Source organism: Dunckerocampus dactyliophorus, chromosome 9 (assembly GCF_027744805.1).
Source record: "Dunckerocampus dactyliophorus isolate RoL2022-P2 chromosome 9, RoL_Ddac_1.1, whole genome shotgun sequence".
Lineage (NCBI taxonomy): Eukaryota > Metazoa > Chordata > Actinopteri > Syngnathiformes > Syngnathidae > Dunckerocampus > Dunckerocampus dactyliophorus.
In genome coordinates this window covers 31,594,589-31,612,445 of record NC_072827.1, presented here as the reverse complement: position 1 = coordinate 31,612,445, position 17,857 = coordinate 31,594,589, and the positions used below count along the sequence as shown (strand labels likewise).

Below are 17,857 nucleotides of genomic sequence, written 5' to 3'. Positions count from 1 at the left end.
GCAGGCACTTATATAAACACTTATTTTATTATGCTAGGTTACCATGCGAATGTTAGCATGTTAACATTCTTCAAGTCATTCAAACCTTTCCAAAGAATTAACTTGTCAACTTGAATGTAACATAATACACTATATCATTTTTATTGCCGCCTCTGCACGAGCACAAATGCAGCATTTATCTTTAAAACTACTACAATCTAATCTTACCTAATGTAAAACTATCTATATATGCATGCAGTACATAAAAAGGACCCCAAAATAAGAGGAAATAAACACAGCTAAGATGAGTCATACGCTGGGCTAATGTTCAGTTCAAGTGATTTTATTCTCATTATTTTTGGGGTGCAAGATAATTATAGGGCTGATATGAGGGAATTATGACGTCATACCGATAAATCAGATAACATTAAAAATAGCTCCAATAATCGATCATTTAAAAAAAACACTCCAATGAGGCGCGATTATCTGTACAGGTGAGCAAATCAAGCGCTCCTTTTTTTCCTGCCTGTGATGTTAACGGCCTGTCGTAACTTCCCCTGAGTTCACTTCACTTCACCTGCGCCATCTGCCCAGATTCAGCGACTCTCAAACACATCTTGACCGGCTGTAGGACCAACCTCACACCTGCAGGCACAATCAGGTCCTCAAGAGCCTGGCAGCAGCCCTTGAGAGCAAGAGGAACACCATCAACTCCTTGCCCTTGAGAGCTGCCAATTCCATCTCTGTGCCAACATTCGTTCGAGAGGGACAGAAACAGCCTAACCCCCCACCACAAAACCAGAAGGTAGACAGCTAGCCATGGCCCAGGACTGGAAGACGCTAGTCCATCTTGGCAAGCAACTAATCTTTCCTCCAGAGATGGCAACCACCACCCTCAGGCCAGACTTGGTGCTATGGTCCCCCTCACTAAAGGTGGTCTACATCAGAGAGATCATCGTCCCATGGGACGATTCCACAGAAGAGGCCTATGAACGAAAGAAACTGCGCTACACAGATCTGGCAGGAAGTGCACAACAAGGATGGAAGGCCAAGGTCCATCCAGCTGAACATGATGCAGAGGCTTATTCTACCATCAGGCTGATGAAGACCTCAGCATTCATGGACAGGCTCTGCGACAGACAATACGATCAGTCTCTGAAGCGTCTGAAAGAAGCATCCGGTGGCTATGGATCAAACGCAAGGACCCTTGCTGGGCTCAAAGCAGAGGGGGGCACACACCTGGGACGCCAGGTGTTGCCGATGAGCTCTTTGGAGGTGCCATGGGCCTCTCAGTGGGCCTATCATGGAAACACCAATGAAGGAGGGTACCCGCCTGATGACCCTAAAGAAGTTTTAGACCCACCCCCTTCCTTCCTGCCCTTACTCAAGGGTGGGGCGTGTGAGGAAGGGGGAAGCCTGAGCGATGACCCAGTGGGCAGGACAGGCTCTGGCTTGATCATCCTTTGAGGAGAGTGTCTCCTGTTGTAAGGCCCACACACCCACTGGTTCAAAGGTACACTACTGATGATGTGTCCCAAAATTGACACCCTTCCCATCGCTGACATAAAGTTCCCACGCCACTCTCAACATCTCACATGATTACCATCTATTGGCATAAAGGACATTTTCCATCAAGTCATGTGTATTTATGAACGAGGAAGACATTTTGTATGCTAGTTGTACCAAATGCGCTCTGCTACCACCGCTACTAGTTTACTACTGTTGCTGCTAGTTTATACTGTAGAAATATACCTTATATTCATATAGCGGTGCATCAATTAGAAAAGTGCATCTTCCATACACTTTGAATTACAGCACATTTAACAATCAATGAAACAACATAAATATCACTGAAATGCTAATATAAATGTGCGAATGGAACACACCTTATCCAAAATGACGCGCAGCTAGCGGCTGACCTTAGCCGTGCATGCCAACGCCAGCTAAGTACAGTAAAACAGTCAATGTTCCACACATAACTGAAATGGAATCCAGCGCCATTACTAATAAGCCAATACTGATAATAACAAATGCATTACTTCATACACAATCCCACCTGAAACACCAAATAATAAACAAAATGTCAGCACGGCGTCTGTAATGAGGACCACTGCTGATTGCGTCATCTGCGCTCTGCTACTCCGGAAGAGGAAGCGCCGTCTCAAGTGAACACTCCTACCGCGGCTGCCACCCGGTGACGAAAATAAGTACTGCAGCTCTGCATCTGAATGAACACATTAATATGAAAAAACAATGTGGGGGGCTATTAAGATGGAACTAACAGTTATAACAGTTAATTTAACAATACTTGTCCCCAATATTGTACAGGGCGCCTCACATGAATATTCGATGACTATTTTTTGGCCTTGTGGAGCTTCGTGAGTGATGTGCGCCATCTTGTGGCCAGACCTGGTAAGCGCAGTCTTGTAGTGACTTGGCAAAAAAGACATTGAAGGACATTCAGGTGTGAGTAATCCCCGCTTATTTAAGCATTCGTCTGCGCGTGGCAGCACCAGAGCCTTTTCCCATCAGTCAGCATGGAACGCAGGCAGTGCCTCCATGCTTCCTCTGACCAAACGATGGCAATACAAAGGAAACCATCGTTCTAATATCTCATCTTTGATGGGTTATGTGCGAGCACGTGTGGAGAGACGTGAAACACGCCCAGCTGATGTGCTTCACGGCTCCTTTTGACATCCACACTGATTCCTACAAACCAGCTATCGTTTAATGTCGTGCAGGAGCTCATTTGTTGGCGTTGCCAAGGATACGCTGGCCCCCACCCTCGCCCCGCCCCCAATATGACTCATACAGACCAACTACTAATCACGCATGCACGTGTGCTGCGACACATTATGTCATTTAAGCGTTCGCCACGTAGCAAATATTAGCATAGCATGACAGATCAGCACCACAGGCACACTGGCCACAACATTAGGTACAGGCCCTAAACCTCATCCCGCCTTTATCGCGGTTTATTGGAGCCCCATTCCTTCTTTATAAATGGAATATTTTCGTAGTTATGGCATAGAAACCCTGTTTACCACCTTCTAAATACGCTTTTTAACATTATTGGAGCCCTCTAGACATGAAACAACACCCCTACAGTCACTGTTACACTCCTATTAGTCAATATAGTGGACGTACCATCAAGGGAAATAAGCACTTCATAGGAGAGCAGAATGAGTGGCGTTGTTGTGGGCTATGGCTGTAATAGTAACCCTTCTTCTTCTTCTTCTTCTTCTTATTATTATTATTATAATCAGTACTAGTAGCAGTAGTATGTTATCATTATTGTGCCTTTTGCGATCATTTCAAGCTGCAATAAAAGCTGGTTGTCCAAGCCTGGTGCTTCCACGGTGCTTGTCTGACACCTAGTGACCAACGTAGAACACAACACTCACAAGTTCAATGCTGGTCTTAAAGGAAAAGTGCACTTTCTATGGCAACTTTGCCCATCACCCACAATCCTTTTGTGAGACGTGAACACATGTCTTTCTCATTTCCGTGCATTCTAAAGATATAAAAACAGCTAAAACAAAGGAGGCAGCTATTTATGCACGGAATGGGACACATCTATCTTGACTATGAAGCCCTCTTACAAGCCTCCAACAAGGTTTAGTGGGTTTCTATCCATGGTGTGAGCATGTAGTAACAGCTACATGCATACACAAGGTGTAAACTGTTTTTAAAATCTATTTTAATTTTATTTTTTATTTTCATTTCTTAAAGAGGGTTTCAAAATACCTGCAAGCGGTTGCTGACTAAAATGAATGAAAAAACAGCTAAATATTGATTTTAAAAAAGGGTGTCCAATATTGGATTGGTTTCCATGCTTGCAATGAACGGAACTGACTTGAGTTGAGTGTGTTTTTGCATTTGATTACAATAATAAGCCTCAAAAGTCCCTTATTCTTACATTCAATTCACCATGAAATAATCATGTCATGAGAATAATAATAATCATGTAAAGAAGGGGGCTGGCGACCAGTCCAGGGTGGACCCCGCCTCTCGCACAAGTCAGCTAGGATAGGCTCCAGCATACCCCCGCGACCCTAATAAGGAGCATAGAAAATGGATGGATGGATGTAAAGAAGGGATTGAGTGTTATGAGATGCAAGGAATACGTTGTTCTTGATTTGATTTGGTCACGTGACCGTCAGCTTGGGACCGTGGCTTCCGCAGAATGCGCCTTGCGTGTCATCGACATTTCTAACAACCGCACAAAATGCAGCAGAGAGAGAGTAGAAATGGTCCAAAATCTTCCAAATCAGATAGCAAAGATGTCCGTGCTATGAAAAGAACACTGTTGTGTGTCCACAACACGTCTTGAATGTTCTTTTTGTGACAACGCGCGTGCGACACGACAATGATTGTACTCACGAGCAAACGATCCTTACTAATAAAGATCCAGATGATCTTTACTCCTTAAAATACGGTCTGCTTCCCTCATCTTCCACTGGGGTGTGCCGGCATCACGGGGGCTCCGGGTCAGCACCGTCAACAGGCGCTGGCTTTCTTTGCAGCCTCACAGCGGCACCGAGAAGATGCTAACAGTGACGTGCAAACATTGCAACACCAGGAAGTGCAGTCATCATTTGACAAACCTTACGATGGGCTGGATGGAGGTGTCGGTGATGCATTATTCACGTGAGGCCCCCCTGCGGAGTGTCATGTAAAGCCTGCTCGCTCATCCATCCTGCAGCCATCAGGTTACTCGGGAAGATCACTTTCTTCCTTGCACAAACAAGCACAGAGCGCTCCTCCTACTCCTCCTCATCCTCCTACTCCTGCACGCTTGGGAAACAAAGCCGACATTCTGGCTGCCCTCCATCACAGATCAGCTTCTGGTGTTGCGTTACGCGTTGGTGAGGATCTGGATAACGGCGCAGGGACTTTCACTCTCTGAGCCGTCTGTGCATCATCACCCACAACCACCCAGGAAGTAGTCTGCTCCCTCACTGTAACACATGCACAAACAAACACTCTGCACTTTGTAAACATCGTCAATATTTAAGGCAAAGAGTGGCGATGTGCGGTAAAACTCCTCAAGCTTGTACGCCGCCTAACGCCACCTAACCAGGAAACTAAACAGAAAACACAAACACTCCACATTTCACCACTTGCCTATTATTTATTATTATTATTTATTATGATATATTATTATTTATTATCATGTATTATTACTTATTATGATACAGTATTGCAGTGCACATACTTTTTTCTTTCTTTTGACATGTTTCAATCTGTTTTCTTTGTGGTTACGATGTCATTATATTTTATTGTAAACTATATTTTCATGTTTGTTTGCTTTTTTTAGGCATGGCAAATGGTTAAAAATGTGAACCTAATTAATCCTTTGTGATTAATCACCATCTGCGAATATGTGTGAAATATGCCCATTTTTACTGTATTTTATGCACAAAACCACAAATGAACAAAAAGTGAATATAATTCAGCATGTATTTGTGTGTACTAACAGCTCCGAATGAACGACACATTTAACTCAAGATAAAAGACAGAACACATGTCTGAAAATCCATGAGTCTCTTTAATAGTAGCTAACATTTCATATGTACGTCGGAGTATTCCAGCCAAATTGAAAAAAAAAAAAATCTGAAATTTCGAGGATAAAAGTCGTAAATTTCCGAGGGAAAAAACTTGTCAATTTACAAGAATAAAAGCCATACGTTTACAAGAATAAAAGTAGTACATTTACAAGAAGAAAAGCAATACTGATGGGAGTAAAAGTCATAAATTTACGAGAAACAAAGTCATAAGTTTACAAGAAAAAAGTTGTAAATTCACAATTTTATTCTCATAAATTGACGACGTATTATTTTCAATTCACGAGAAAAAAAGTCGTAAATGTGGCGAGAAAAAAGTTGTAAATTTACGAGAATAAAAGTGGTAAATTTTCTAAAGTAAAATCGTAAATTAATAAAAGTTGTAAACAAAGGAGAAAAGGAGTGGTACATTTAGGAGAAAAAAGTTGTAAGCGGGGTAAGGAAGGCGGAAGTGAGATGATGCTAACCCGTGCTAATCTGTCTGTGCTGCACTGCTGTGTTTTGCTGCCACGTTATAAATAAAAGCTTGCCTGAAGCAAGAGGAAAATTTCCTTCCTTCCTGAACAGCTATGCTCTATTTTCCCTCTGACCCGTACGACACCACCACACCTCATATTGACACTTTATTCTCATACATTTAACACTTTTATTTTCGTAAAGGTATGACTTTTATTCTCGAAATCCCACATTTTTTTCCAATGTGGCCCTAATATTCTGTTGTAGTTACACACTTTAACCAGGTTATTATGAGCCATGAAGAGTTGTAACGCTGGTTTAATATTATATTGTATTTTATATACAGTATGTATTTAATTTATTTTAAATAAATGCTATTTACATCTTTTTCCATTTTCTTTTTATTTACACACATTTGTGTTTAATATTTATGTTTAGAATATATTGTCATTTGCACTGCATCATGCCGAGAGCTTCTTTTTTTTTTATATTTTGCCCTACTCATGAAGCTAAAAAGTTGTGTCATTTAGAAAACCATAATACCACCATCTAGTGACCCACAAGAGAAGCACGCGCCTCTGTAAATACAGTACAGTGAAGACAACAGGAGATCCAGCAGTTGAGAGACAAGCTCAAAATTCTTAGCAGCTTCCCATAGTTTATAGTATCCATTATTCATGTGTAATCCACACGTAATGGGGCATTCAATCCAACAGGCGCTCCACAGGATGTTTTTTTCAAGAACAAAGGAAGCCATGTCTGCTTGGTGCTTAATAGGTGCCATTCCACAATGCGACCAAAGGGGGGCGGTATAATTCAGTCATTCCGGTCAACAGAGGTGAATACTCATTTCTACAACGAATAATGCCACACGTGAAAAGAATGGCACGTGGTCAAAATAGTTGTCTGTAATAACCGATAATGGCAGTAAATGCATTTAATACAAAACTATTGTGCATTTTTTATATCCACGGAGAAGCGCTGACTTATTAATGACAACGTTCAGCATTGATTGACACTGTCAGAGAAGTATTAATTACCACGAAAAGTAGGATTAAGATTAAAAAAAATGTATTATTTTCGTAGTTAGAGCTTAGAAAACGACTTTATAAGCTTCTAAAAGCGGTTTTTACCATTATTATAGCCTTTGTAGAGATGAAATAACACCCCACAGTCACTTTTAAACTCCTATTTTTCCATGTTTACACCCATTGATCTGTATTATATATCTGGATAGCTCATACGTCGCACGCCGCAGTGCAAGCCGCTGAAGCCACAGAGAGGCCATCTTAGCACTCACATGTCGACTACATTGGCACAGCGTACATAGTGTACAAAGCAGATGAAGAGGCTAACAGAACATCTATATTTGACATTAAAAAGCGGGGAGATTCTCCCATTCCTTCAAGTAACGCAACCTTCGTCCCTTAAAAACCATTTGATACGTTATTCTCTATCTTTTGGCTATATTAAATGTACTTTTCCCCTTCCAATTCTCATTGCCTTTGGGACAAAATTCTACTGTGCACCCTGGCTCAGCACTCCCCTATAGCAATGATAGTTTTACTCCTCTAGAAAGAGATTTTCATTTGAACTGCATATCCCATCCCTTTTTTCCACTAAAATCCATGGTCATGATCCTTTACTTTTTATTCTTACTTTCATACAATTCACTATGCTCTCGTCTGTACAAAATATGAATTATAAAAGAGACAAGTTTTAAAATTATTTCACATTATGCTAATTTTTTTGTTTGTGTTATGAAATAGAAATAAGCTCTTTTCTGATATAGAAATATATTTGAACAAAAACCACAGGAATAATATGTAATATATGTAATATGGAAGGAATGGAATATATGGAATATATGTAATATGTAAAATGTAATATAATATGTAATAATATATAAACATTGTCCCCATATGGGGGTTCATTTGAAATTCGGGTAAACAAAAAAAACGTATTTTTTTATATTTGCACGCAAACGGAAATGATTTAGTAGTCTAGTGGTGGTTGTTTGTTTCCATATCCCCCACGGCCCCCCGTGTAAAGCCCTTATGACTCAGGTATGGTATGATATCCACAGAATGTTTAAAAATGATCATACGAGTCCTTATGACTAAGCTCAAGCACACCTGTTGTGCGAGGTTAGTGTGAAGACTAACCTTGCATTTAGTGTGAGTGGGTAACAAACTAACAACACACTTAACAACTCACAAGTTCTCACATAAGTCATTGTCCGACAAGCGTTTCCTTCGAGTGGTAATATGGCGGCCGTGTGGCTTCACAAGTCATCGCCAATGAGCTATCCAGATATATAATACAGATCAGTGGTTTACACAACATTGGGCAACGCTGACGAGCAGGCTACGGAATAGCTGAAGGGACATAAAAGATGCTACTTCAATACCTACCGAGCTAGCTAACAAGGTACAACTAATTAGCCTCCCATGTGTTCATTCTAAATTTTAGACAGGGTTTGAAATGAAGTGGGGAAGAAAGCCAAATTACAAATGCAAAAACGTACCACATGAGATAACACCCCTGCCCTCCGATTATTATTTGTTTGGGACATACTGCTAATGATCAGGCTACGGGGTCTCTGAAGGGACACAAAAGACAGCCGCCGCTAGATACCGAGCTAACGAGTTACACTAGGTCCCCAACTTACGAACACCCAACTAGCGAACACTCACGGATACAAACACAAGCCGACTGGTCTATATTTTATTTTATTTTGCCTTGTAGTCGCTCAATCAGTATTTCTACTGCTACTGTACATGCTTGACCAGTAGAGGGCACTGTGACACTGCTAATGGGACCAACACAGAAAGCCTTAGCGCTAATGAGACCAACAGAGGAAGAGTTAGACGCCGGGGAGATACAGTGTAAGTAGTAGTAGTACTTTATTAATCCCACAGCAGGGAAATTCATCTGTTACAGCAGCAAGCAAGATACACAAGTAAAGAATGCATAGTCATAGACAATGCATGCAATGCATAGACATAGTGAATACAAAAAAAGTCAAGCTAAATGGAAAGATAAATGATACAACCCGGACAGAGCGTGTGATTAAAGTTTATGAAGAGTTAATAGGCCTGCTTAATTCTACACCACCCACAGAACACTACCTCTTTTAGAAGAGTCTAACCACGACGACGACTTGTCATTTTTTCAATATCTCCTCCTCCTCCACCACAACGACGTATGCTCGACCACTCCTCTTCAAAGGTAAATAACATTTATCATTACGTATTATTATATCACTTTTATTATTGTTTTTTTCATTAATTATCCTGGTTTAATATTACTACTGCATCCAAACTCATATTTACATACATACACATATACTGTATATGTATACACGTACATGTAGTACCTACAGTATATCATTGGTAATATTACCTTTTCCCCTACTTAAGAACAATTCAACATAAGAACGGTCGTCTGGAACCAATTGTGTTCGTAAGTTGGGGACCTAGTGTATTTCTAATTAGCCTCCAACTTATTTATTCTAACTTTAAGAAAGGGTTTGAAATAGAGTGGGGAAGAAAGACAACGAAGGAAGGCAAAAACGTACCACTTGCAGGCAGAATGGGTGGCGTACTTCTTTCCACTCTGTCATGACGTGGGTGACTCCATACAAGTTATGATAAGTTATAATAAGTATGTCTCATCAGTGTAACATAAGTGAGGCCTAGTGACCACAATTTTACTTCCAGTATTGTTTGACTAATAATAGTCAACCACGAAACAGCGATCATTTATGAATTGACTTATTTTGGGGGAAACGGCGATAGAGTGAGGGAGCACGTTCGAACCGGGAAGTGGCGAGGATGCCCATGCTGTAAAAAGCGTCAAACAACATATTTTACCCAGTATCTTATCAAAAATGAAGTCTGTGGTGTTTGCGTTTGATTGCATTCTCGTCTGCGCGGCGCATAATAATGTGACAGCTCGCTTTGCGCCGGTGCACAAAAGCGTGCAAAGGCTCTGCGGCTGATTCCTGGTGTTTGAGCCCTGATTGGACGCAGGGAGTCACGTTGGCTGCTAGCCTGTCAGTCTGATGCCGCACCATTGTTCCCAGCCCTCCTTCCGGCTGGCTGGAAGAAGGCTTCGTGGCGTCAACCGTAGCGCCGGTTCGTCTATAGCAGCATCGGGGAGCTTGGATGGTGCCACTGCAGCCCGCTGGAGGTTGTGCTTGGAGCGGAGGGAGGGGCCTTGATTTAATTGTCTGCACGGCGACATGAATGGTGAGCGGTGGGCAGACAATAAGCAAGTTTGTTTGCATATTGCACGCATGGATGATTCATACACTGCATGGATATTTGTGTGTAAAGGAACATGGATGTGTGATACCATGGCATTGATCACAATGTGATACCATGTTCTTTGTGCTGCTACATCAGTGTGGCTCAAATCATTAGAGGAGGGGGGTGCACATGTGTGTGTCACATGACACAATCCCGGCTGAAGTAAGGCCAGTGTGGTTCCCTGCAGAGTCCACTGCAGTACAGGAAGTCTAGCACCCTCCCTCCCCGGGATGCCCCCCACCACCCATGCATCCCTCATCCATGGCAAACTTCCCTTCATTGTGCTGTCTTCCATCAGCTTGCCGTATGTTACATAACCTGCTGCAGAAGCTCATTTTCTTTTATTATGTCTCCATCCTCCACAGGACACCAGACGCAGGAAGCCGCAGTCTAATATCTTTCCTTAAAGGTAAGCTTGCAGGCTTGATTCATCCTAGATTCACTCACAACTTTTGTGTTTCCACGTTTAAAAAAAGACACGCACACACAACTGTTGCTCCGACGCCTGGCTGATAACCCGGCGCCGTGCGCTGTTGATGCGGCGCAAAGTCAACATAGACATCTGCATCAGCCTCACTGGATTACAGCGAGACATCCTCTCATACGTCCTGTCAGGTGGCGCCTCGCTTTTCCTCTTTGTTTCCTTCCAAAAGGTCCAACACAAACCAAAACGTAGGAAAACCGAGGCATTTTTTCCCGTAGGAAATCATGTCAATCTCATTCATTTGTTCCTAAAATATGAACAAAAATGCCTTTTGTAGAGAATAATTCTAGTTTTAAATGAAAACAATGTGACATAATTATAAATAGGGGTGCACGATGATTATCGGGCCGATATGAGGGAATTAAGACGTCGTCATAATAGCTCTGATAACCAATGATTTCAAAAAGCGTTCCACTGAGGTGAGATTATCCGTACTGTGCAGGTGAGCAAATCAGGCACTCCTTTTTTCTCCTGCCTGTGACGTTAACGGCCTGTCCTAACTTGCCCTGAGCTCGCTTGTAAACAAACATTCACTTTAAGAGGAAGGACGTTGTGCCAAATGCTCCTGACAAAAAACCTAACGAGCCACCTGAAACGCCAGGAAGTGTCCCAATGATAACATGTGTCCGTCTATATCATGACTAGAGGGCTGTTATGGCGGCATGGCGGGGTGGTAGAGTGGTCGTCTCCCAACCTGATGGTTGCACGTCGAAGTATCCTTGTGCAAGATACTGAGCCCCCAGGTGCTCCTGATGCTGCGTCATCAGGAGGTAAATGTGCTAACACTGTCAAAGCGCTTTGAGTGCCAAGTGAACCATTTAGCATTTATTTCATGTCTGGACGGCTCTCATAATGTTCATCATTTTTGGAAGGTTGGAAACAGAGAGGAAAAGCGAGGCGCCACCTGACAGGACGTATGAGAGGATGTCTCGCTGTAATCCAGTGAGGCTGGTGCAGATGTCTGTGTTGACTTTGCGCCGCATCAACGGCGCACGGCGTCGAGTTATCAGCCAGGCGTCGTAGCAACAGTTGTGTGTGCGTGTCTTGTAAACAATCTTATTTTCTCTTATGTCTACTATCATGAGTAATAGGAGAGTAATAGGTGACTATAGGGGTGTTATTTTGCACTTTTTATGCTCTTGTGTGCTTTTTTACTCTGTTTTTGCTGCTGTAAGCCTGTAATTTCCCCTTGTGGGACTAATAAAGGCATATTTTATCTTATTTCATGTCTAGAGGGCTCTAGTAATGTGAAAAAGCATATTTAGAAGGTCGTAAACATGTTTTCTATGCTTAATATGCCTTACTTCCTCTTATTACTGTATGTCTGCTATATTGGGCAATAGGAGTGTAAAGGTGACTCTAGGGGTGTTATTTCATGTCTAGAGGCCTCAAATAATGTTGAAAAGCATTGTAGAAGGTCATAAACAGGTTTTCTATGCTCAATATGTCTTATTTTCTCTTATGTCTACTCCTATAGTCACCTCTATTCTCCTATTACACAATAGGAGTGTAGAGGTGACTATAGGGGTGTTATTTCATGTTTAGAGGGCTGTAATAATGTTAAAAAAGCATATTTAAAAGGTCATAACAGGTTTTCTATGTCTAACTTGTCTTATTATGTCTATTATCTACTTCTACATATCTATAATGTAGAGGCATATAAAGCTGCCGGAGGCTGGAGTTGATAAACACGATGTCGGAAGGTTGCCTACAGCCACAGCTCTTAATGCCAGTGGAGCTAATTAGAGGCCCGGGGGTTATTTGCTTTTGTAGGCCACCTTTTGCACCCGGCGACTATTGGAGAGTGAAGTGATTGGGTCATTGATCTTAGCTGGAATGGTGAATAGAACACAGGCTAGGAAGTGAATGAATGAATGAATGAATGAAAAGTGAAGCTGTTGTTTACATTTGTACATGATGCGCATGGTCGTGAACATGAGATGCAAGTCACATGATCCACGCAGCAGGAACAGGCGATGCTTTGGGAGCGCTGGGCTTTCACGCCTCAGCTTTGTGATGCCGTCACGTTTTTATTCCATCGATTGTCTGCATCCACCGCCTTTCCTGCGCCAAAGGAAAAAGGAAAACATTCATCTGCATCTTTTATTCAAGTCATTTTTTATTTGTATTCATTTATTTACATTTGTAAGTCATCATTTAATTGGTTTTATTACCTTTTTACATTTTTATTTAAGTCATTATTCATCAATATTTTTTATACTTGTTTGTAAGTCATTGTCATTTTCATATTGATTTATTTAATTATTCCCTTATTTTGTTGACGTCTTTTTTACACTTCCATTTAAGTCAAACCAAGCAAATAAATGTTTGCTTTTTTCAAATCTTCTTTGGAAAGGTGAACAGAAGTAAGGACATGTCCAAAGTGCACTTCAGAGGAACGTAGAAGGCATCTTTCCAAGGAAACGAGGAAGAATATGATCGCTGCATGCATGCAAATAATGTATCAATGAAAATGAAATATGAAAATGGCACGAAAAGCACCAGCAGATCAGATGTGCAAGGAACACACCAGGAGGAGGATGACTCCAATAAGTCGGACATGAGTTGGATGTGACAGGCTTCAATGTCATGTTTGACTTGCTGTCTGCGACCAAATGTTGACTTTTTCATGACTAATTGACAGCAAATGAGTCTGTTTGGGACTTTAAGAAGGATCAGAAGCCTCCATGACATCACTTCTTCTCATAATAATAATGCTAGGCTCCACGCACGTAGAAATACATGTGCATAGATATACTGTACATAGAGTAAGCAGGAAGTGTGGAGCGGTGACTTGAAAGGGTCCAAGGTGTTTTTCTTCTAATATGTCCTATTTTCTTTTATTATGTCTACTACATTGGGCCATAGGAGTGTAAAGGTGACTACAGGGGTGTTATTTCATGTTTAGAGGGCTCTAATCACGTTAAATAGCATATTTAGAAGGTGGTTAAGAGGTTTATTATGCCTAATATGTCTTATTATGTCTACTACATAGGGCCATAGGAGTGTAAAGGTGACTACAGGGGTGTTATTTCATGTTTAGAGGGCTCTAATCACGTTAAATAGCATATTTAGAAGGTGGTTAAGAGGTTTATTATGCCTAATATGTCTTATTATGTCTACTACATAGGGCCATAGGAGTGTAAAGGTGACTACAGGGGTGTTATTTCATGTTTAGAGGGCTCTAATCACGTTAAATAGCATATTTAGAAGGTGGTTAAGAGGTTTATTATGCCTAATATGTCTTATTATGTCTACTACATTGGGCCATAGGAGTGTAAAGGTGACTATAAGGTGTTATTTCATGTCTAGCGGAGCTATTTTTAATGTTATTGGATTTACGGGTATGCCATCCCTCATATTGGCCTGATAATTATCGGACTGATACACCACCTGACCAAAATGCCGTGTATTCTTCCTTGGTGCTGCAATTGCTTTTCGTATTTCCTGTTTTCATCAGCGGCGACCCGAGACGTTAGCACAGCGTTATCGTGTATATCATGCGTTATTAAAGCAGTAGATGTTGTGATTGCGTGTGATGCATGCGGAACGTACGTGAGGCCTGTCGAGCTAATATGAGCACGCTAAACGTGCATTTATGAATAGTTCAAGTTTAGTCCAAGACACACACACTCACATTTTCATTGGCACATTTTTAGAGAGAGCATGAAAGCAAATCAGAATGTGTGGGGACATGAGCCCCCACCATGTAGTCATGTGGCATTGTTTTACATTTACCAATATGACGTTCACAACCACGATAGAGCTTGTATAGAAATGATAAGGCTTGCCTGCTGGATGTTTATGGGGAATATTTCTTTCCCCATAGTCTTACCAAGTTATGCTTGTAAAGTTTTTTGTTCTAATATTACTTTATAGCATTTTTAGCCATTTTTGTTGGTATTACCATTGGCAGGCACTTAGCACTATCATGTTAGGTTTAGCATGCTACCGTTAAGCATTGTTATCGTCCCAACATAAGCATAGTAACATTGTTGTTACGTGTGAGTGTGCGGCGGACCACAAAGTGCAGCAGCAAGGTGAGTGGTGACAGTTCTTTTAATAGTCTTAGGCGGGAGCAAACAGAAAGCGCTGGAGTCCGTGGGTAGCGGAACTCCAGGAAAAGGGTGTACACACAAAATAAACTATGCAAAAGGCAGAACAGAGGGACAACTGGAGCACCCAGCTGTAGAGACGCCGAAACTTGGGAATGCTAGAGTAGAGATGCCGTGAATGTTCTGACCAGCAGCAAGGAAGGAACCGGCGTCTCACAGCTGCTCCTACTCAGGTATAAGTAGGAGGGAGGATAATTAGCTGCCGGTGTGTCCAGTTGTCCCGGCCCCTGCTGTGCGCCCAGCTGTGGGAGAGAGAGAGAGAGAGAGAGAGAAAAAGAGAACGAGGCGCAGCAGCAAATGACCGTCACGATTGTAGCTGTATTCATGATCAGAAACCTATGTAAACATTTTTGGTATTATCATTGGCAGACATTTAGCAACATCGTGCTAGGTTTTGCATGCTAACCTATATAAAGGCTACAGTATCGTGTTAGGTGTTAGCATGTTTGCGCTAGCATCGTAATATTAGCATAGTAGCTTTTTTGTTGACATTTTCATGAGCATTAACCTACGCAGACGCTGAGCTCTACCATGCTGGGTGTTGCCTGGTAACGTTAGCATAGTATCATTTTAACCGTTTTAATAGTAGAGACTCATATAAACACTTGTGCTATCATGCTAGGTATCATTCATCCATCCATTTTAGATTTCAGCACATTTCCACGCCTGTTCTGCTTCGAAGCGCGTGACTTTCCTGCTCATTTCCATTTTTTCCTTCATCTGTTCATTCTGTTTCAGCGTTCACGCATTGCAGTGCTCCAGTAATATTATGGCTTGATTCGAATATTTCTACTTTATTGTCATAAGATGACTGCTCTGTTTCAATTTGGGGGGGGGTTTTGTCGCTTTTGTTGGTTTTCTTGTTTTATTGTATTTTTAATATGTGCTGACGGCCGATGAAAAAACAGTCACGTGCTGCAAATGGCCCCCCGGGCCACACTTTGGGCTCGGGTTGTCACAAGATCTCACGAGATTAAAACATGACAAGCAAAAAGTGTCTCGTGGGCACTCGGCGTTATGAAAATGAGCTGGATAATAAATCAATCAATAAATCGCCATGTGCATCCTCCAAACAGGCTGGAAGAGGATTCACTCTGTGCACTGCTTTCAGCTCCTTGGCACGTTTGTTACATAGAACAACGGCATGAACGGAGTGAGCCCTCTTGTCGTCTCATGAACAGAGCGCCCCCACTTTGGACACGCCTGACAGATCCTGTAAAGGTACAGGAGTCATCTTTTGTTGCGCTGCGTGGTTTTCTTTATTGGGAAGGAATGTGTGTTGTGTAGCTGCGGGAAGGAGGCTGCAGCTCCTCCACTGGCGCTGAGCTGTGTGCCTGCCCCCCTCCCTGCCCACCCCTCCACTACCACCATCAGCACACGGCTCCCCCCACCCCCTCCTTTGAATGTGTGTGGAGCAGATGAGTCTGCAGCCTGAGGCGAGTGCGCGCCAGCAAATGTACAGAGAGCGTGTGAAGCCTCATTTGCATAAACGTGTAGATGTGGCAAACATACAATTAGTGTATGGGGGATGGGGGGGTTGTGGTCCTCCACGGGCATCATCTGTTGCCGTATAATCATCCGTGCCCCCCGGGGAGTCCAGCTGAGACCCTACCTTCTAGTTCTCTCTCTCTCCCTCTCTCTCGATGGAGCTTCCTCTCCATGACCTCCTCCAAGGCCGCCGAGCGCCACGCAGGTGCTGAATGAGCGCCGACGCAGGCTGGATATGCGTCTTTTGTGATTATAAAACTTTTTTTTTTAAAGAACAAAAGCATTTGTGATATTTTTTCAGCGGTAAATAACCTAAAAATAAGAAATAATTACATAAAGAATGTGTTTTATAAATAAAAATGTTAAATGAAAAATGCAACAGTGTTATTTATGACTATAATATATTATTGCGTCATAGGTAATAACCTAAAAATAATAAATAATTGCATAAAAAATATATTTAAAAAAAAAATATTAAATTGAAAGTACAATAGTATTATTTGTAATGTTTATGAATATATTATATTATTATGTTTCTTTTCAGCAGACTAGTGGGGAATGATTGTTTCTTTATTCATTTAATATAACTTGATTTTTTTGTATTTTAATTTTGTGAATTCATTTTTTTTCCCATTTCAATAAATAAAAAAATTGTCAGCAAAATGCGTGTTTTGAAATTCACTCGATTCAAATCCAGTTTAAAAGGTTCACTTTGTTCAAACACTGTTTTAAAATTCACTTCATAAAATTCAATGCATATCAATTTCATGTTGCAAAGTTGACGTTAACGCTTACTGGGAATTAAGACGCAATCTATCGATTGCGTCTCACGCCAGCCAATCAGGCGTAACGTGCTTAGTCACATGATACGGGTCTTACAAAAAATGGTGTATGTGTGAGTTTTGAAACTACGACGAAGTATTGGGGCCGTCCGTCCGTCCGTCCGTCTTCTATGCCACTTATCCTGAGTGTTGAGAAAAAAAACATCTGCGATGAATTACGAGAATAAAACCGTAAATTTACGATTTAAAAAGTTGTACCTTTACAAGAATAAAGTCGTACATATAAGTCACAAATGTATGAGAAAAAAGTCGTACATTTACGAGAAAAAAAGGCATAAATTTACAAGAATAAAGTAAGAAATTTAGGAGAATAACGTTGTACACTTATGTGGAAAAAAGTCATAAATCTACAAGAATGAAGTCATAAATTTCCGAGAATAAAGTTGGACGCTTACGAGAAAAAAAGTCCTAAATTCACGAGAATAAAGTCGGAAAAGAACGTTGTACATTTACGAGAATAGAGTCATACATTTAAGTTGTAAATTTACAAGTATAAAGGTGTACATTTACGAGAAGAAAGGTTGTAAATTTAGGAGAATAAAGTTGTACACTTACGAGAGAAAAAGTCATACATTTACAAGAATAAAGTCAGAAATGTACAAAAATAAAAGGC

General features: G+C 41.3%; 2 protein-coding genes across 3 annotated transcripts in view; one reads left to right on the top strand and one right to left on the bottom strand.

The window, feature by feature from the left end:
* xirp2b (xin actin binding repeat containing 2b) overlaps positions 1-4,824 on the bottom strand; it is a 41,948-nt gene extending 37,124 nt beyond the window's left edge. Inside the window, exon 1 of one of the 2 annotated variants that reach the window (XM_054786987.1) lies at positions 4,587-4,824. In XM_054786987.1, the coding sequence (XP_054642962.1) occupies positions 4,587-4,622 (36 nt within the window). In that variant the 5' untranslated portion in view covers positions 4,623-4,824. Of the gene's footprint in view, positions 1-2,035; positions 2,691-4,586 lie in introns of those variants that run through there. The other variant, XM_054786991.1, reaches the window with a different exon arrangement.
* A 5,232-nt stretch (positions 4,825-10,056) lies between these two features.
* csrnp3 (cysteine-serine-rich nuclear protein 3) overlaps positions 10,057-17,857 on the top strand; it is a 29,790-nt gene continuing 21,989 nt past the window's right edge. Inside the window, exons 1-2 of the mRNA XM_054787137.1 lie at positions 10,057-10,255; positions 10,681-10,724. The gene's annotated coding sequence lies outside the window, so the exon portion shown is untranslated. The remainder of the gene's footprint in view (positions 10,256-10,680; positions 10,725-17,857) is intronic.